General features: G+C 37.6%; 1 protein-coding gene across 2 annotated transcripts in view; it reads left to right on the top strand.

The window, feature by feature from the left end:
- The window catches only part of LOC124630168 (bifunctional heparan sulfate N-deacetylase/N-sulfotransferase), a 99,169-nt gene that overhangs the window by 33,738 nt on the left and 43,225 nt on the right, over positions 1-22,206 (top strand). The window contains exons 1-2 of one of the 2 annotated variants that reach the window (XM_047163896.1): positions 10,128-10,334; positions 19,537-20,135. In XM_047163896.1, the coding sequence (XP_047019852.1) occupies positions 19,921-20,135 (215 nt within the window). In that variant the 5' untranslated portion in view covers positions 10,128-10,334; positions 19,537-19,920. Of the gene's footprint in view, positions 1-10,127; positions 10,335-19,536; positions 20,136-22,206 lie in introns of those variants that run through there. The other variant, XM_047163894.1, reaches the window with a different exon arrangement.

The raw sequence follows: 22,206 nt of genomic DNA, 5'->3' as shown, positions 1-22,206 counted from the left end.
TAAAACTTGATTCTCAGATGTATGTCTGGTGATACTATCAAACAGTGAAGGTTTAGAGCTTTCTTGATGATGGAGACGTGAGAAAGTCGAGAGAACTCCTCAACGGTATGATTTAGTAACGTCGTGTTTGGGCTTATATTATTCGTATTGACGAGAACTTTTCACAAAAGTTAAAAATAAAAACTTTTTACAAAAAAAAAAAAACAACTTCTAAAATCAACAAGAAAACTGTTTATATGCATCGGTCTAGATCTCGGTGCTAAAATAAATATAATGCATCCTCTAGACACCGACTTCTAGACCGATGCACCTAACATCTTTTTAATTTCTTTCTTGCTTTTGTTTTCTTGTTGCTTTTTTATATGTTTGAAGTTGGATTTGTTTGTAAAATGCTACAAAATAAAATAAAGCCGACTTTATAAAACAAAGAAAGGGACAGAATTACACTTTTGTCAAGGCTCTAGAAACATAAAGCCAGCAGCCCCGAATCCTACTCTCTAGCAGTCGTTGTTACAATTCGACAGTTACAAGTCGTCAGGCAGTTTCGAAAAAAACCTGAAACTGGGGCTCGTTAGGTGATTAATCCCTCAAAAATAAAAGATCCCATTAGTAGTGAATTCTCATCACCTAAAATAAAATAAGCTCCAACACAAGGTTACGTTATAAATTGTAAAGGAGTTCCCATAACTATATCTGATCTTTGCTATCGATCCCACAATGGCAGTCAAACCTATCTATGTGGAAAGTTGCGGCTGGCGCGAGACTCGCTTTTTATCTATACAGGATTTGTACGGAACCCTCGGTGCGCGAGTCCGACTCGCACTTGGCCGGTTTATTTTAATTAGCGTCATTGTGGATGTGTTTCCTGACAACGATGGAGGTTTTATAATCACAAGTTAGGTACATAATATAAAACTTTTGGATATATGTCATGATAATCCGTTTGCAAACGTGTCAGTTGAATGGGCAGCTCAATTTCGGCCCTGTAATTAAGGAGTCACCTGCGTGAACAACTCAGTCCACGTAATTAAAGCTTTCAACTTGGGTCGAGTTATGTCGACCCACTACCTCTAGGGAGACTGCGGTTTGTGAGTCAAATTTCATGCAGATAATAGTACCTCTATAACTGCGCAACTTGCGAGCTTAGCCACGATTTAATTGAAGCCGAGAATAAACTGGGCAAGTTTACAATATAAATAGGCAACCTCTTTGCGGATTAATTTTATAATTTAATTGTTTGACGTTGGAAATAGAGACAAGGGCACCTCCACCTCTATTGCATTTTGGGATTATGTCTTCAGTCTTTATTTGTATTCTGAATTTAATTATGACGAAATTTTAATTTAATGTTAATCTTAAAAGACAAAGGGGACGTTACGGATTACTGAATTAAACTAGGATATAATATAAGATATAAAACTACTTTCATTCATTAGCCGCAGATCTTAATATCAACTATGCGATAGAGCAATAGGTGTATCTGAAACGGGACGCAGTTCTAACGTAACGGTAGCGCCGGCGCCCAGCCCAGTTGGACCATGGCCAACATCTACTGTTTGTTTATAACATTAAAACGTTTAATGTCGTCGAACCTCCCCAAGCGTAGCCACTGTGAATTTTTATAAGCATTCCGAAGATCGTCTCTTACGAAATCGGCAGGCTACAAACCTCCGAAACAATTTCCGATTTCAATGTTTCGGCTTCGTGGATTACACTCATTTTTTAGGATGTAATCATGTCGATCGGAAAATAATAAAGCTGTCAAGGTAATAACCTTTTATTACATCGTTCCTCCTTTGTGATGGATTGATAAAATTGTTTCATGATTTTTCATAACTGTTGAACTGATCAAGGTAAGCAACTCGGATCCAGTAAGGATAAGGATACAAGGATACGATGAACAAATCTTTAGATATCACAGAGACAGGACCCATATGTTGATCAACTATGTTGTAGGCTAAATTATAGGATGTCTTGTTGACGCTCTATGTAAGTTTTCAAACAAAACAAGAGTTCGTTAGGAACATTCGATTATAATTCAATTTGATTCGCTCCTGGCACGCGATAAACTTTGTATTTACAGAAACAACTGTATGGGTTACTGCCGATACTAAAATGTTGGTGTTTAATAAGTAAACAGTTTTGTAAACACTCATTATAGGATAGTGTTTAATCATACGTGCCGCGTAAATTTCCGTGTTTACATAGGACTCGGAAACATCTGGTTTTGATGAACTGAATACTTCGCATTCAGGTTGGCGGCACTTGAAATCGTGCCAGCTTATTTTAAGTGGCGACGTCTGTTCAAGATTTGTGTCTAATGCCCAACGCTATAATATTTTACGATTCCTATTGAAATAATCATTTATATTGTGTTTTTAATATTTAAAAAAGAAAAAACATTTGCTCAGAGCATCAAAAATTAACGTATCTGTAACGTTTGAGTAACCTGAAGATATGATATATAGCGATTTCACTTTCCCGTCATTCACTCTCTCCATCAACGTAGCTGCACCGATGTGCATGGATGACTACGATACGTACATGTATTATTCATTAATTGTGCGGCTCATTTTTGCAATATAATTAATTCGGACACATGTCGCATTGACAATGCGGCTGACATTTCATTACACTTCTTTGAATTTTAATTCGTTCATTACATCGAAAACGTAATCGATTGGAACCACATACTTACTAGTTTTTGTATCTTAGTATGCGAACTGATAGGCACCCTCTTCATTACAGTGCACGTTAAACTTTTAACGAGGCTTGAACTATTCATATCTTGTCTCTGTTGCGCAATTTAAGCGCTCCTTCCGTAGCTTCGACTGTTGGTAGCAGCAATATGATAATGAACTAAAATGGGTTATAGTTTGTTCCCAATATCTCCTGTAACGACGGCAACGCGACGGCAACTCGACGGTGACTCCCGGCGGAAACAAAGTTTGATTTAGTTTAGACACGACAATCCGTTTGTTGTAATGGTAAGGAATCCAATTATAGGTAGTTATTATAGTCACCTAAGTTTGAAACTGAATGTTGCTCGTATGCTTTGTGAAAGGCTTATTGAACTTATTGTTCACTAGAAATATGAACATTCTGTAGGTATATATTTTAGAATAATCATTATAATTGTGCATTATAGACTTTTGGTAGACAATAAATGCTCTTGTTATTCAAAAAGCCATGAAACCTGTTTTTATGTCAAAACACGATTGCCTTTGCGCCTATTCATTATTGTTGTTTTTTTGTCATCCATCATCGAATCATTTTACAGTGCGTAGCATAGGTTACGTCATCAATCAAAGTCAATTCTGTTACTGTTGTCACAACCGTTTCTACCGTACAATTTTGAATATAAACTGAAGCTTTGATAAGCATCGCCCTTGATGGCGCGGATTTAACTTCCATTACGAAAAATTTTAAAGCAGCTTGAACGTTAATATAAGAAAACTTCCCTTTGAAGATGTTGCTTTCATGAAATCGTTTTCGACTTCCGAACGGAACATTTAACAGTTTTTTTCCGTAATACGTATTGCCTCGGGCTAAGGATAGAATTCTCGAGATACTTTCCCGTTTTAACACATTTGCCAGAAAGTCGGGTACAGTGAGACAGAGCGCCCGGAGCCAGTCGTCAGCTGTTCGCTCCTTGCACATTTATGAAAAAACTTTCCTCTACATTCTTGGCATTGTCTCTACCATTCTTTGGTTGAATTTATTCTCCATTTATGTACGTTTGTCTGCCTCGTTTTACAATCAGATTTAAACGAAATTTGCAACCTTATACTTTTCCAATAAAGCAAATAAATTTGATTTGTTCTGTTATTTGATTCGGCAAATGGAATTAAGCACATATTATCCTGGAGATCAAATTACATTTGTGCGTATGTTCATAATATCGACTTTACTGTTCTATTTGCTAAACGTATTCCCTCCAGTGACTTAGTAAGTTGTATTGCCAATAATGCAAATAATATAAAATGTTGAACTTATAAAAGTTAATAAGTAACCTCGACAACTGTTCACTTGTTCGCTCTTTCTTCGCAGCCCACTGCCTCGTTGTACTTTTATGAAAAAAGTTTTATCCGTTGCACTCCGCTACGGGTTTTGCCTTGGGAAAATTGTTGTTCGTTCCAAATCTTGTGCATTTATACACGCAATAGTAAACCGATTTATCTTGTAAGTTTATAATATGTATTAGTATAAATACAGATATAGTATGCAATATCATGTTGTTAGAACAATACTATTATCCGAAACAAAATACTTTTCAGTTTCTCATCAAAATTGCAATGAGCCCGTACAATACCATTACATACATAACGCACAAATAACAATGCGTACCCAATTCAATAGTATTCTTAGAAATTGTTTTTGCAGATTTTGCCAAAACATTTTAATCAAGTCACACATAGCAAGATTCGTTACAGATTGTGAAACCAAACAGATTAACACAGTTCTTCATATATTAAAATCACTTACATTACGACCAACTGTGACATTTAATTTGGCTCACCCTGCAAGATTAAACACAAGGCACTTACAATAATTTACTTGAAAATAAAATAATCATGATACTTGAACTCAGGTGCAAGTCTAAAACGTAAGTCTGTTTAAGATCTAGGGTATGAATAATTTTATAGCGGGCGTATGTAAATATTTCGTCGTAATTTTAATTACTTACAACTTGAAGGAGGTAGTATACCTAAGCTATGCTGATAAAACGAATAACAAAGATGCCTAAAATTATGTCTTCTATCAAACAAAATCGAGGGCTCAGTATTGAGTCCTCCATAGAGACAATTCCTTCTATTACTACAACATTTTCACTGTAGCACACGAGCAACAACCTTTCTGATTTACCCATAACCCATTTATTAAAAATAGGCGTACTATAACTGATTTCTACTTTAAGGGTAAAAGCTTTTTCATTGTAGCTCCTGAAGATCGAGGTAGCACTTCGCCTGAGCCGCTTACCTCCGTCACGAACGCGCCCCGAAGCTTATGCACCGCTGCGGCTGGACTGCCCTATCTATTTGCGCAGGCGTCCAATCAACCGTGTCGATTCCAACAATATTTTTACTTTAATCTCCCGTTTTCCAATTGAATTATACAGAGAATTGTGCTAAGCTAATGACGCTGAAATCGGTATTGGTAGTTCTAATTTCGCGAAGAATTAGTTCTAAAAATTACCCAGTGAGCTACAACATAGTAAATTAAATAATCATGGTTATCTGAAGCCTTGTTATTTTGACAATGAATATTGTTTACTGATAGTAATCATTTAGCTGTACTCATTTTATTTTCCAATAAAAAAAGCGTCGCATATGGATAAAAATGTGGTTATCTCAGCCAAACAAAACAACATCAGCTGACTTCGACAGAACCCTTTTACTGAATCCCATAGCTAAATAAAAAAGGAATTCCACGTAGACTGATGACTCGGAACATTCTATAATATCATGCCAAAACCCTTGCGTGGTATTAGTCCATGGGATCACAACTAATCCGTAAGCAAAAAATGTTTATTCCGCCAACTCAAGGATTCTGCGGAATAAGTAAAAATCCCTTACACAAACTCACTATCTTGACAAAGACTTCAGGGATTCTGTTTAGGTTAGTTTACGTTAGGTTATGTTTGGTTATCGACCATTTAATCGAATCCCCGGAGCTAGGACAACGACATTTTGGTAATACATAACTATCCGTCTACATATTTTGTTCATTGGTTCTATCAGTGAAAAATTTATTTAATTTACTTCAACAAAATACATCAACGTAGCTTCAAATTCTGAAACAAAACCATCCCGATAAAGCACAAAATATCTAAATAGACAACAGGCTACATGGGAACAAATCTTCAGCGGAGAAAATAGTTTATTCAATACTTGATTTATGTAAAGGCTTGTCGAAAGGAAAGGCGATTTGAATAGAGCTTCCCGTTAACCGTGTCGAACCTGAAAGCTTTTCATAAATGAACCTACTACAGCGAGTGCAAGGTGGCTAAAAGCCTCCGTTGTTATATGCGTATGAAACTTTATACTTGTTGCGATGGAGCACACGTACCTATTCAGCGACACATTAAAAGCATGACGCGTTGAACATGAGATGACGTGTCATCTCTATCGATGTACACGTTGCTTGCTAATGTACGCCGCCTTCACTCTGAAAGTTGAATAAAAGTCACCTTGTAAATTGAGTCCATTGTACATTATCAGACAATATAGGACATAAGCTTTCAGGCAACATTGGAACAGTTGAATTTTCCCCGAATTCTATGCAAAAGTACCTACTAGAGCCCGAACACGCGCTTACGTTTCTCATTTTATTACCAGTTCGTAAGTACTTAAGGATGTTTGGAGTGTCTCGAACGTTGCATATACGTTCAACTATCAGTCGTTGCATCATTAATGCATGTTGTTTACAAGTTCTCACGCTGTTATTGGAAAACTCCACTTTATCTTCTCGACAACAGTCTGGGGGATGTTGTCCACAACGTTTACGCTCTCTAGGATATACTCAATTTTAATATAACCATGTATTTTCAATTACATGGAGCTATATGCGGGATAGGTACCAGTCGTGCGTATGATTTAGTTTTCCCAATAGTATATCGAACAAGTGAAAAATAATATACAGTTAATTCTTGGGTTTAATCACGCGATGGGTCGAGGCTGACCTTTGTCACGTTGCTGACAGAATTTCATTACGAACTATCAGCACAGCCTTAAATATTAAAATTTAATTATTCCTCCGAAGGAATAAACTATGTACCTCTATCTGAAACATTACAACCATCGAAAACATGGAGCTCATTCCGTGTAGGTCACTCGTATATAATGCAAAAGTGACCATTTCTTTGTTAAGAAAATGTAACTGAACAAAAGGCTTAAATTCGGTCCATTTAATTATAAAGAATCGTGCACTATTTATTATGTCAAACCGGGAAAGAAGCTACTGAAGAATAATTAAGGAAATAATTCATGCCTATCAAGCATTGCCGTGTTATCTACGTGCAATAAAAATAAAAAGAAAATTTTACGAGTTCGCCGTTTGTGAGCGAGAAAGGGAGGGTAGATCATGGCTGCGAAGTGTAGGGACGGTACATCGCGTGAGGATGGCCCGTGCTGCTTCTGGTGATAGCGTGAATGTAGCCGTACCTACATGCAATCATCGCGCGCACTGATACCCATCCTTGCTTGCCACAAACGTAGCCGCCACTAACTCATTTATCACTTTCTTCAACACGCGTGTGTTTCCACGCGGGTAATCCGCAGTTTTTGTCACTTGATTGCTATTGTGCACGCTGTCTTTAATTTCATGTTGTAGAAAAAGAACGAGTGCTATAATCGTTCGTTGTGGATTTTTAACCTCAATCGAAAGTTGGGACAAAATTCATAACTTTGCAAATCGGCAATGAATGTTTTATGTGTGCCATATACATACTTACATAGATATATGCTTCAGTCGCTACCTAATCCTGATACCTGATAAAATCTTCTATGTAAGTAGATAATGTGATTATGTCGCTTCACTTTGATTAAATCGGAGTTTATAGTCGTTGACATCCTAGTACAAATACAGGTTCGTAAATAACAAGTGATTACGATTCCACAATCTTGATGACGTAGTAATCGATACTTGCCATTTTTATTGCTATTTTATTACGGCAACATAGTCATCACATAAATAAATCGATGATTTATTGTTTCCTCGGAGGCACGGTTGGATTTAATGACCAATAAAAAGGTGAGGCCTCCAAGCCTCATCTTCATACATTTGTCGTAATACCAATTGTAGAGGACGAAGCGCAATAAAAGAATAAGGATCTTTTTCGCTTTTGCTTTTTCTCGCCTGTTGGCGGAGAGTGAGCCGTAATTAGTGTTGCCAACTCCAATAAAGCAGATTTCGGGACTGGCTTTTATTACAGGTGGTGCAAAAGTTCGTTAATCTGAATTTAAATGGTAAATAGTCCCTATTGAGCAGCTTTATCGTTGCTTATGATTAAAATTTCTTCTAGTTTTGCTTAAAGGATAACTTTTGGGTTCCAATTATATTATATTTCAACTTTAGACCGTTCTGAGTTGCATATTTTTTGTTTAGCGTCTCGAAATGTATTATTATAGTTTGAATGCCACTTATGTTTTTCAATATAAAAAAGTGCATAGATGTTTTTCCTTACTTTTCAGCACATAGAAAGTTTTATATACCTAACGTGTCAGAGTATTTTAGATTAAAAACTAGGATTAAGTTTTACTGCTTTTAAAAGGATCGAAACTATCTTCGATATTAACATTCGTGTCAGATTTTCTCGTAAGTCAGAGCGCGAGCGGTCAGGACGTCCTAGAAAAGCGGTGACATCTGGCAACGCTGTGGCCATAATGTTCAGGACGCCTGTTCTCTAGCAAGCGGCACTTGTGCCCGTCGCAGCGGCCATGATGAACGCGCCACGTTACGTGACACGAGTCTTAGCAGAGGTGTTTAAAATATACAGGACACAACCGCTAAAGAAAACAACAATGATACTCTTTAGCTTGCACCTAGTAAAGTTGCTACATATATATGTATTTGATACCTTCATAAATGGAAGGTTGAGTTTCGTGAGGTTCGATTTGCCTTATGCCATCTCTTGTGAAATTTTTAAAGTTCATTTTTGTAAATTGCCTATCAATCATCCTCTTAACTCAATAAGCCTTTATCACAGGGCAATGACAAACTCGTTACTGACTAACCCACCAGAGAATTGAACCCAAACCCTGTTCTCAAATATCATAAAGTTTCTAGTAACTTCTATATTCAATACCATCTGTATAAACAGCCCAAATATAAGATCATTAGAGGTGTTGTGAACCTAATACTTGGAAGTCTATAGGTCACCGATCGTCCCTAATGACAACTAAAGGTCTCGAATGTCAGACGCGTATATTATTATCAAACCGAAGTAAATAGAATAAAGAGCGTGCAAAATATTTTGAATCGGTGGATAACATTGTATATCACGTCAAAGCCTTTGGTTCGAGCGGCATATATTAATTAGGTATGCTCCTTTCATTCGCTGATCTGTTTGCTAACGCCAAAGACGTCTTCGATTATATTTAGCGTTCTAAAATACATGTCGATACCTATTCATCCCCTACATTTGTAATTAGAAGTAATGGAAGCTATAGGTATACGAGAATTGTTTGTCAAGAAGCCAGAGTGATGCTTCTATTGGCAATCTTATTGCTACTGTCTTCTGGTTTTAAGAGCATGGAGTGTTATTACAGGAGCATGAGATATTTCAGTTTCGCCTCCTTTGTTACCGCACATGTTCATATTTACTTACCTTCTCATGGGAATTGAGACTGATTTTTCCCATCGAATTTAATAAAGACAGTTTGTTGTATAAGAATAACGGAATAAAGCCACATATTTCGCGAAAGTAGGTAATAAGAAAGTCACAAGAACATCAAATGCGCTTACATTAACGTAATAATGCGAATATATCGATACAATAAAGCAACGCCAGGAGCAAAATAATGTGAAATCCAAAACGTATCTGAGGTTCGCTATTTGTCAGGCAAACGTGAGTGTCCCATTAATAAAAGGGAACGAATCTTCCGTGCAAGACAAAGAAGCTAGTATCAATATTTATTGGCGTGCTTAGTATTAATCGGGGAGGATCGTGCCTTTGTATCGCGAGGGCGCGAGCGTACGTTGTCGGCTCCAAATAGATGGACTGTCGCGGTTGGAGCTTGTCTAATTTTTCTACAGTGAATATTTTTCCAGACTGGCGAAAAATTTGTCTATTGAGTTAATGCGCCGCTTCATACACGCTTTGTTTTCCTTTTCCCGCTACCAGCATTTGGTTTTATCTGTATTGTTAGCATAAGAGAGTATCTCAATTCCATAAGAAGATTGTTTTACCTAAAACGCGCATTCAATGATACAATCTTCCTGCTTATATTATTTAACATTTTTTGTTGTTCGCCTCGTAGCGCGTAGCGTAGAGTTCTCGTAGCCGCGCCCGCCCTACAGGCCGACCGCCCGCTTTGATATCGCTGGCCGCCTCCGGTATCACCAATAAAATTCAGACTCGAGTCAGTAGAGTCAGTATGCCCCAGACACAACCGAGGTCGGACGTGTGGCGCGCGCCGCGATCTCGCTCACTATCCGCGTACGAAATGTGTGACAATAAGTGTTGCTTCCTCTTTGTTATCTAAAATTTTGATGTGTTTATAGACAAATAACGCTGTTATACTTTAAACTTTTATATTATTAAGATTTTAAGTAAAATTAAGTGTGTAAATATAACTTTATCCTGTCTGCGAATGTAATCAACCGCAAAAAGGGTAAGACGATTTTGAATGTTTTATTATAGTTTTGTTTAATTTTGATTCCGATATTTGCACAAAAATTTAAATACATACAACATTCATGAATCGGTTTTGTCCTTGAATTTTATGGCGGGGTAGTGAACAATGTACCTACCTTCGCACGCGACCGCTTTATGATTTCATCGCCCATTAGTTTGTGATTTTCCATATTGCCTTCATCGTTGAGTCACCACGTCGTCAGGTTTGTTTTATTAGATTTTAATCGAATTATTAAGTTTCATAGAAGATCCTACGAATATCCTAAAATAAATTGATACACGCTGGGAGAGTTCAAAGGTTTTAATTGGTATTTATGTCAACCTTGTTGGGTCTTCACACGATCTCATTGCTGCCTAACGATGTTGTTTTGAGATAAAATACTGGTCTTATTTAACTCGTGTTCGTGACATAAAATGCGTTCGCATTTTGAGAGATAAGTAAACATTCAATAGAGTGTGTTTATTTATTTTGGCTGAGGATCTGTCGATCAGGCGATGTTTAGCAATCTATATGGAGATTCTGCTCACGTTATATGATGTCAGCGTTTTCATTCATGCATTATGCTGTTACTTACAGGCATATCTTTGGCCGGTCGCAAATATTAGGATCGTAAAATTCGGCCGCAAAAAACTAGCTGTATCCCTTACGCGTACAAAGTTTCCATATCAGTATTCTTAGAGACGGTGATGGATCTCATTCATGCTTGCGTGTTTGATGATATTATTACATCGGAGCCTATTTCGGGCCGCAATTTGTACGGAATCGATGTCATTTGGCGGATTAGATTTGAGCGAGCTACATTTGGTCCTTCGTTCTATATAAAGAAAGTTATGAAAAAACGATGTATAAGGGGTAGTTCGGGCATTGCTCGTACCATTTAAGATGAGAAATGGGCAGCGATGCAGTTGAGACAGCGACGTCGGCGCGCACTAAGATTGCGGTCGTATTATGCTTATGCACTGAATATTCATTGTCGCCACTCGCACTCAGTTGGTGCTCTTTAATCAACTCCTTTCGCGGCTTACAATCCTTTGCGCCATAAACAGAACCATATAAAGATTTTTAAAAATAATAAATACAATGTAAATTGATTTATATTCCGTTTAAATATGTATTACCTATGCCATTGCCTCGCACACCTCAAAAACAAAACCACTGTGCGATCTATGATGCTACACTAACATATTTTTTGTGGGCGTTAAAATATATTAGGATTGACTAGCAAATGTCTTTGCAGCTCAAGAAACTTAGTCTTCTATGAAAACCTGACTTACCTATTTTCTCGTACGTGCGATTTAAGAAGAAAGAATAAGGTATTCTCCTAACTTCCTGGCTATGACATTAGAAGTACGTGAGAATAATATTTTTGAATAAATTTTTGCTACATTAAGTATACAAAGGAACCATTTATCTATAGACGCATTATTAACGGATGCCGTTTGGCCATATATTACCTAATTATTGGCATATCATTCAAATTCGTTCGTATCAGTTGTAACAATTGATTTCAAATCGGTTATTTAAAACTCCTTACACTCCACAATTGAATGGCTATAGACAGATTTATAACACGAAACATACAGAAAAAAGTTTCATCAACAAATTGTTTTGTTCAAACAAACTCAGTGAAAGCCAATGGACACTGTATCTAAGAGCGAAATTACTCGAAAAATTGGTTCGGAAAGGATCCCTGTGGTAGCGTTATTGAAAAAAGGTCGACTTGATTGATATTCGAACTTTACACGTTGAAAATGGTGAAATGCGAACCGTTTCGGTTTTTCGTCTCCAGCAAAAAAAAAAAAGATTGACTCAATTTGTTCTTGTCCGTTACGAAATAAACTCGACGAAGGGTATTTTTAACTAAGGATTTTTATCTTTCGGAAGAGTCTGTAATCGACTTTATTTCGTCTAAACAAATTAGTACTTAGCATGGTTTCTTTAAATAAATTTCGTATTTTACGACCCCTTGATTAAATACGATAATTTAAAAAATGTCTTATAATTTATTATCTACAAAAGAATATGCAATTTTAGAAGTCTTGTAAGTTTCATGAAAAAGAAATACCTACGCCGTTTATGCGAAATCCGATAATTTTGTAAATCCACCATAAAAATTAAATAGTCATTTGGCTAATTACCACCCCTCGTTTCACCTTCATAAAGCACAATGGCTCGAAGCGATTCGTTCCTCTTTCTACCAAAATACTTACCGTGTTTTTACGGGTTCGTATCATTATTCTAACAAAAATTTAATTACCTCAACTGTGGTGCTCTAGGGGCCTATTGTGCCTTAAATAAAACGTCGTACGCACTGCCAGTGACGGTCACGAGAGAGCTCACCGTGATAGATGATATTCGAGAACAATTAATCTTGGCCAAAATATGCGGACGATTTGCGAGCGAGTGGTCGGGCCTAATGGTTGGGAGATTATCACGCGTCCACGTTCCGCGCTTACCCCACCCATCGTCATTAGCGGGTATAATGTCGCTTTAACTATACCAGCGAATTAATTGATTGCCTAAATAAACTGATATTGCAACGGCTAATATAAAAAGTAGTGACGTTTGTATACAAAAGACGTGGAGGGTGGCAATAACGTGTCGGCACACCCCCATATATCATAGTGAGGGTTTTCATAAAGGAGGCGACGCCGACGAGGAGCCGGGCCGTGCGCTCGGACACTGAAGGCGTTGTTATGCGACGCCGCTGTCCTCGGATAATGTCTTGCATAAATTTACTGTAATCGTGTAAAGCCAGTGCCACTTGCATAATTTAATGCAAGCAATGCTGTTTACATTAAAAACGTCACAGGCAGACATTTTAAAACAGCTGCACTACGAGACTACGTTTCTGCTTCTGTTAAGTGAATCCACTAATTATGCATGAGAACACTCGGCAATAACAAGAATTTAATGGCGCCAATGCTGCGTTAATTGGAGATACCTGTATGCTACTTGCATTACCTTGCAATCTAGAATGGGTTATTGTTGCCTATACTGGGAATCAATATCGAAACGGTGCCACTGATTGCCTTTGATCAATTAAATAGCACTTGAGTTATTAATGTTCAGTGTTCCCTACAATGCAATTGCGGTTTTAGCGAATTAAATGTTTTAACGAGATTGAAAATCTTGGGAGGTGTATCCACCTCGGCTCAGTAATCATATTACTTTCGATTAATCTGAAGATTTTAAAGTTGTAAGTAAATGACAGAGGCACTTGAAAATCCATTAAGAACAAGTTCGAACAGTTTTAAGGCAGTCTAATCAATATGGGTACTTAAAACGTAAACAAAATTATAAAAAGAGCTAAATGAGAGCTGCACTGCTATATGAAACCTTAATTTTAATCAGATTTGGTGGGTCCCTGTTTAAATAGCCGTAGTGCGCGGCGCGAGCTTGTTTGCTATAGAGAAGTTGGGCGGGCGCGGCAGCCAAGCACGGGTAAGTCGTCGCGCCAATGCAAATTAGTGGAATCACAATTAACGCTCGATTGTTGTTCGCCCTGCAACTTGCATTTAGCAAATGAAACAACCAGGTAAGAGATTCAACAAATAAATTATGAAACGGCACACTCTGTTTTCCTTAGCTTACCCTCTGCTGCTTTCACTGCGAATACGAATTCAATATTACCTGCAGTAGCCACCGCAATGATGCAATGTTGTATTTATCTAAGTAATGGCTACATCTCTGTTTTCATTTCGGTTTATCATACCTTCACTTCAATTTATTTATTGGAGCTGAGCGTGCTTGGAATAAAGAATTGAAAATTATTTTGGACCATGATATAATGTGTCTATATTAATTGCTGCGTCCTTTAATACCTCCATATCTATATTAAAACCCAGACGCAGTACAATTAATAACGTGCTACAAGACGAATATGTTGAGCTATTTGTACAGCAAACAAAATGTCCACAGAATGTCCCTCGGGTTGACAGATGATGTTAAGGGCAATTAATCTTGACCAAATATGCGGGCGAATTGTGGGATTCGCCTCCGTAGTCTAATGGCGACGGTTCTGCGATGTTCCGACGCCTTGCTTGCTTCTACACTTCGCTTTTTATTTATTTATTTATTTATACTTTATGTACAAAATAGGTACATTGGCGGACTTAATGCCTCAAGGCATTCTCTACCAGTCAACCATCGGGTTAAAGGGAGAAAATAAATAGGTAGTACAAAAAAAAAAAAAGAAAAGAAAAGAGAAAGTCATGAATAGATATAAATAAAAACATATTACAATACATAAATACTTAATACATAATAATATATAAATATATATTATACATACAACAAAACGTAAATTTATCTGCAAAACGTAAAGCTCTTTTAAAAATCTAAGGGATTAATACACTACTCTAATGAATCACGCATTTTTATGTTGTTGCAACGTACAAATAGTTCAAAAAAACGATCGATAGATATGTTTTAACTCTAGTTTTGAATAACGCAACATTTTTCTGCTTCAATATTTCGGTATAGAGTTTGATTTATATCCGATAAATATTTCAGTTGAACAGTAGCAGTGACACGATGTTCTCAATGTAATAACGTGTCATTTCAGTGGGACCACAAAGACGTAGTAATACCCGTTGTGACGGAGTAATACCCGTTGTCCACTTTCAGAAAATATTTAATGGTATCCGAAAAGACCCCTGTCATTTCCAGCGTATCGTCTGATTCACACAGTTCAATATTTTAAAAGTTTGATCTTCGTGTTATACGAGTTTCATGGTAGCATTATTATGCGGGTTTTCTGAACGAGCCCAGTGACGACGAGGTGTGGTGAACGAGCAAAGTTATAATAAGTTCGTCCCTTCATCTCTGAAGCGAGGCCAATGTCTTTTGATCCGATATAAAGGCAACATTACATACGTCTATTTTTTGTTTTCATAATAAGTTTGTTTGCCTGTTTTGTTATTCATATCATTACACCATTGTGAATAAAATTTGCTGACTTCGATTACTTTGTTTTCATAGAATTTTTTATTTTGGGTCCTTATATAACGAATCAGTTAATAAGCCATATATCTTCTTTGGTTAAATTAGTCAAAGGATGTATAGAACTCTTATTATGCCAGTCATCTCACACAAAGTCCGGCTAACCCTAATCATTAATAGGTAATTCGGTCCGCTATCTTTCGTGAAAGGGCCAAGGGTTAACTAATAATTGTTTTCGCCCGTTACCCGTACTATAGTATCCCGTCCAGATCGTTTACGGTCATTCTCTTAATGAGATTAATGCATCGCTATCTTACTTTGTAGATATTATATGCGCGTAGATATTTTATTTGCCTTATCATCCTCTTATCACATCTAACCGGTTTGGTGTTTTATGCAATTATGAATGAATTGCGTAAAACAATTGTCACTGGCTTTACTGAATGAACTTTTGATATTATTGTTAAGACCTGTAATAAATTAGGTAACAGGTATCTACAGACTTTTGGAGAGTTTAATTATAATGGCTATACTTTTAATGAAATTGGGATACCTATAACAATAATTCTGAAAGAGTACCTGTAATCCTACTTTATATTACTTCTTGTACTTATCGTTACAGAAAGTTTATCGTCAGAGTCATTTCTGCGCTCCAGATGGACGTTTCCTTTAATTAGCTACCTACTTTACTTTTTCTTCGAGTTTTGTTCAATCATTCTTGTTTCCTAATATATTTTTTGAAAGGGGTATCTTTTCGCATACCTTTAAATAACATTTTACTAAGATTGGATCTTTTGCAGCTGTAAAACACTCTAATTTCGATTTAAAGTTCTTGGGTCTGGCTTCACAAGAGAAACTTGTAGAATAATTTAATTTTCGTTCGATTTAAAGTTTTAACAAGTCAGATTGTTTCACAAAAATCCCTTTGTTTTGAAGCAAAAGAAGCGTATTGTTCACATTAGGGCATGCAATTTCGGTAAAATAAAAATTACCGGTAAAAATTCGGTAATAAAAATATTTTTACCGGTAAACCGGTAAAACGGTAATTTTTGTATTCTTTTTTAATGTGATATTATAAAAATAAGATTGGGTAGTTTAAAAGCAAAAAATAAATAAAAATACAAGGTATAAGGTGGTAATTTTTTTTTGTGACGTGGGCCGTAGAAAAAAAACATGTCAGTACCATCTGTATGCGATGTCGCCGACAAAATGCAAGAGAAACGGCTGCGATGGTACGGACATCTGAAAAGGAGACCACCTGAATACATCGCCAATGTTATGTACTGAATCTCGATAAACCCGGTCAAAGGCGCAGAGGCAGGCCGAAACTGTGGTGGTTGAGTGTCGTAATGAATGACATGAAAATCTACGAACTCGAAGAGGAAGCTGTCCTGGATAGAGTGAAGTAGAAGAAGAAGATATGGAAAGCGGACCCCGTCACAAGACGGGATAAACGCTAATAATTACCGTGAAAAAAAAAATTTTTTTTTTCATTTAAGTGAAAGCCCTTTTTTATGGTAAATCGTAGGCATTTTATGGACCAGGGTCGCGGTAACTCTTTCGAACAATCCCGCAGCCCCGGCAGGCCTTGGCAATGCGCGTGGAACAACTCGAACAGCCGATACGGGTCTGTTGTCTATGCAGACGGAGGAACGATGAGCCACCCGAACTCACCGCCAACAGACCGACGCCTACGGTGGCCGGGAGTCGTCTCTCGACACTCGGCGTGGTGTCTTCCTGGTCCACTACAGCGGCTGGGATGAGAAGAGCGATCTCGCAGTCGCTCCGCCGTCTCCTTCTCGAGCATGATTGCTTCCCATTCACTCAGGACCATGGCCTGAACCAGGACCGGACGCGAAAAGTCGCCGCTGCCTATTGGCTCGACGACGACACGGCGGTACCCTTCCCAGGCAGTGTACACCAGGACTGTGTGCTCACCGTGTCCTCAGAGCTGTACGCATGATGGTGAAGTAAAAGCCCTTGCTCAGTAAGGTCATACAGTAGGTAAAATAAGCATATAAGCTACATTTTTACCTAATATGAGCTGACGGCTATGAGGAAAATCAGAATAACCAAATGAATAAAATTTGATTAGATATTATAAATTGAGATGAGAATGAAGATTTGTATCTATCCTAGAGATAGTTAAGGAGACACATAAGTTTACTTTCATAAAAAAACAGCAACTTTAACACTCTTACAATATGTAATGTATGCAATATTACATTATGTTCAGGCTACATACTGAAGATTTTACGTTAAATGAACAATTGCTATATTTTATTACAAAAACGTAAAAACCGGTAAATTACCGGTTACATATTATTTTTACCGGTAAATCAAAAATCGCGAAAATGGGCGGTTTTACCGGTAAAACCGAAACCGGTAAACCGGTATTGCATGCCCTAGTTCACATACTAGTCTACTTGTGCGAATCCGAGTACGAATAGGTATTTCTTTTTCAATTTACATCAAACCCTACGATTTTATCGGGGGCAAAGAAATAAAGCACGTCCCGACAGTGAGCAGTTTGAATTAACCTTTCGAGTAGCCTTGTAGATTCGTGGCCCGGTTACGAGCGGGTCATCTGCTAGTTAATATTCAAAGGGTCGCACAATCACGGATTCCGTACGCGTCTCTGCTCCACCGACGCTCGCTGTGACCGCCCGAAAACCTCCCTTTTACTTACCAAATAGACTACCTACATTGTTTGTCTGTAAAATTACGTACACAATTTAGTCAGACGAAACAAAAATTTTGCAAACAGTAGAACGGGCGCGTGCATGAAATTTCATTACAGCTAAAGCATGTGTTCGGACAATAGGTATCGCAGAATTTTCGCATAAGCCTGGGACCTCTATTACGGTTCTTTCTTTACTGAACACAAAGACTGACGTATAAAAATTCTCTTTCTTATCTACAGACACCGAAGTAAAATATGAAAGTGTTACGTTTTTCGTGTAATCAAGGTCGCTGGAGTTCGATAAACGCGAACTGGCTTTGGTCGTACCATTTCTTTACGTTATCTATAAATAAACGTGAACGCGTTTTCTAACACCCTCGCCTGCACGTTCCCAAGAGATCCCTACTAAGAGGAGATAAGTGAAGGCCTCTATTGATAAGTTTTTATTTTAAGCAGATTATGCCAATGTGCACTGCTTATTATGAGGCGCGTTTTAAATATATTCTATGAAATGTTTAAGGAAAATCAATAGAAAATTGTGGTACTCCACAAATCAGGTTTGTCGATTATTTCATTATTGTACGTATCTGATTTCTCGTTCATTACTTAACTTTTGATCAAATTTAATTCAGAATTTTGAGGATTGTTCGTCCAATTTTACGGTTGAATGGATTTGTTTCGGGACAGCAAAGAAATGTTTCAATGTAAGCCTACATTCAAATAATACGAAGGGGGATTTATAGGAACGGCCGGTCCAAGTAAAATATTCACGATTGAATAAACACACAAATCCGAAGATAAATCGGAATATTACTAATTGATAAAGTATTTATTTTTGCTTGCCCTTTTTCCGAGAATTTGGATTCGGTCCTTTGGTTCAACTGTAAATAACAGTAACACGTTATTCAGAGTTACGTCTGTTTACATGGCTTATTTGGGATTGAGGTCAAGTTAAAACGACCGTAACGAACCTTTAAATTAAGTACTAAGGTGCTATTACCCGAACTTACCTTGAAAAATGATAGGCCTAACCTGTGGTTCCTGTCTTTAGCAGCAATAAAACCTTCGCACCATAACTTATTGCCGCAGGGAAAGTTATAATCAAGCACTTGTTCTATTATAATTAAAATTTACGACTAGTCCGTTAGTAATTAATGGCATTTTCCATGGATAAATGATAGCGCAACTTATAGTCAGACTGTTTTATATTCTTGTCTCGCCATTTAGATATGTAACGGGTTCTCACAGTGGAAACTGGTAAAATATTTCTACTGGTTTAATGTAATTTATGTATTAGGGGAATAATAATTTACCTACAACATGTTGTAATTTAAAGGTTACCGAAAATGTCGATACGTATGCGCTAAATATCAATATTCAATACCTGCTTACCTATATTTGTTGGAAACTACAATTTAAAGTGAGGGGATTGAATAAATATGATTAACATTGAATTTGCCTGATGGGAGAATCAGGATCAGATCACCTAGAAATGTTTTAGTAGTGGACCCTCGTTGATGACTTCTAAAAATTTTGTTTCTATTGTTGCAGATATCACCGATGAGCCGAGGCGCAGCAGATCTTGATCTGTCGTGGAGACGGATGCCGTGAGCTCTATCCCAAGGAGCGCACGACGTCGGCGTGATGAGCACAACCCGCCAGAATGCGTCGGCGGCCATTTTAAACCGGGAACTGACGCGTTTGTCGGCTCGAGATGGCCGTCAATCGCGGCGTACGCGCATCCAGCCTCCTTGCGCACGCGCAATCCCATACTCCACCACGGCACTATGAAATGTGGAAACACGGCAAGTGGCGACAGAAAACGTCACCACCAAGGACAAACGCAGCCGTTAGGGTTCCCAGATAGAAACTTTGTATAGTGAAATCCTTAGAGGCCTAAGTGTTACTTTTGTGTGTAAATATAGTGGTGTATAGATGTTAAGGATGGCGGGCGATAACCGAAGTGCGCGCGCGCCGCTGCTGGAGTGCGGAGGATCTGAGTTCGCACATCCGCATAAGACTTCAGCGCCGAGATGTTGCTTCTGGCTCGCGAGCCACGTCAATGTGAGGAAGTGTGTCGCCGGCGTCATGCTGCTATCCGTCCTCACCATATTCTTCTATACATATTACGTCACAGTACCTCTCACTAGGTAAGTCAATGAACTGACTCAACTGGTTTCACATTCATCTCAACTGAAGCGCAACACATAGTTTCATTAATGAACAACGTAAACATGAAAGCAAAAGTAGATGTCTGTATTGTGTATTATATAATAAATCACTCGAAGCACGCTACTATACTCGACGTTTGATTTATTGTTTCTATGATTCTGCTGTTATATGCTATTTCATTCAAAACTTCAGCGATTATGTGATAGTTAATCGCTTCACACAATCGAACGGTAAACTTTTCTCATTAAAACATTATACTCATTAAAATTTTACCGAAACGCGCCATAATTTAATTAATTAATCTAGTTGAAAATATGCGTCATTCGCATAAAATCCAATTTACTTCCTATCGGGAGCAAACACGTAGCTGATACGAATTAATAATATGAAATTATCGCATTCGGACAGCTCGTCGTTATGTCACACTGTTATTTATCGGGATTAGTATAGGCATGAGGCTAAGTGCATATTTCTGTTTTCTCTTTTGTTGATATTTTTATAAAGGGCTGTGCTTATAAAACCCTTTGACATGCAAGAGACGTTTTCGTTTTATATCTCAAGATTTTGCGGGAACGTATTTGCATAAACTCATCCTATTCTTATCTCATGTTGTGAAATACACGAACAGAAAACTCCCATTTTCTGCATCTTTTCCGGTCGCACGAGAAGAAAACTCAAGTGACACGAACATGTGACTAGAAACACTGAACTCGATCGCTTTACAATGTTTATCTTTTATTTCAATACCAGAGGATTCATTATGCATAAAATTGGCATTTAATACCGCGAGGAAATTGCTTCGCGGAAGTATTAAAGACGTTTAACTTTGTGCCGAGCGTCCTTGTCGCCCTTTGTTTGGCAGCTTTTCGCAGCTAAATTAGGACGAGGAGGCGAATATTTCAGAGTAATTTATAATGTGATTTTATGTAATTAGGGCAGATGGCGTGTAGCTAGGACCCATAATATTTTATTTTATCGGCTTAAAATTACACCGCCTGAGATGAGCGGCAGGGGTGGCAAGTTTCGCCGACTCAGTTGAATTTATAGCTAAACTTGTGTTCTGGCTAATTAATGGAAGCTGCTTCGCTAACGCGCTGCCAACTCGCTGATTTAAAAGCATATTGTTTTACAAACGTTTATTTACCATGAAACCGTAAATAAGTTAACCGTCAGAATTTTCACCTTCGTTTGCAAACAAATATCAACAGATTAAAGCTAATTGTGTTTAGGAACAGTAAATCACCAGCAAGACCTGAATAAAGGTGGTATTTGTGTTCAATACTTAGGTAGGTATGGCTTTATGAGTCGACGTTAAAGTTTCCTCTCGGTTGATTCAGGCGTGGCTTTCATTAAAGCAAAGAGGCCACAAGACTCAGTCGCGGCTCACAGGACCACTGCCGCCTAAGGATAAAATATTTCCACAAATTCCTGCCTTTATTTATTTTACGCTATTGAGATAAACCTTAATGGCGCTTTGATGTGGCTCTTACTTGGGACGAAGCTTTAAGTTTGGCAGTCTTTGATTGATTTTCTTGTAAAATTAGTTTCGGGGGTGACTTAGTAGGCAAATGGTGTAACTTGAATTTTAATTGGGGACTCATTTGCTCAGGTGCGCAAGAACCTTAATTTACATTGGCTTTGTAATCAGAACTTTTTTCGATTAAGGTCGCTCAGTGCAATAAGTGATTATAAATAAGCAGTGTGGTCCTTATTTTCAGAGCAATTATTAGATAGTGAAATATAGGTGGTATCATAAAACAAATAAAAGGACAAGGAAAGTCCATTTAGCTGTGATTTAGATAGTCACGATATGGTTACAAAACACACAGCGACTACAACTCAGTGTTCAAATTTTACGCTTTACATGTTGCTCAACGAAGTGTAACTTCAGTTATTAGTGTCTTATACGAAAGTAAATTATAATTAATAGGTAAACATAATGTAATGAGAAAATCTTAATTGCTATTAAACATTTCACTGAACTGATTTTTCTCTTGAAGTTCATGTGCTTGAATTATAATTAACCTGCGTTTATCGTGAAAATATAAA

This window comes from Helicoverpa zea, chromosome 5 (genome assembly GCF_022581195.2).
Source record: "Helicoverpa zea isolate HzStark_Cry1AcR chromosome 5, ilHelZeax1.1, whole genome shotgun sequence".
Lineage (NCBI taxonomy): Eukaryota > Metazoa > Arthropoda > Insecta > Lepidoptera > Noctuidae > Helicoverpa > Helicoverpa zea.
This window is presented reverse-complemented; position numbering and strand designations above follow the sequence as displayed.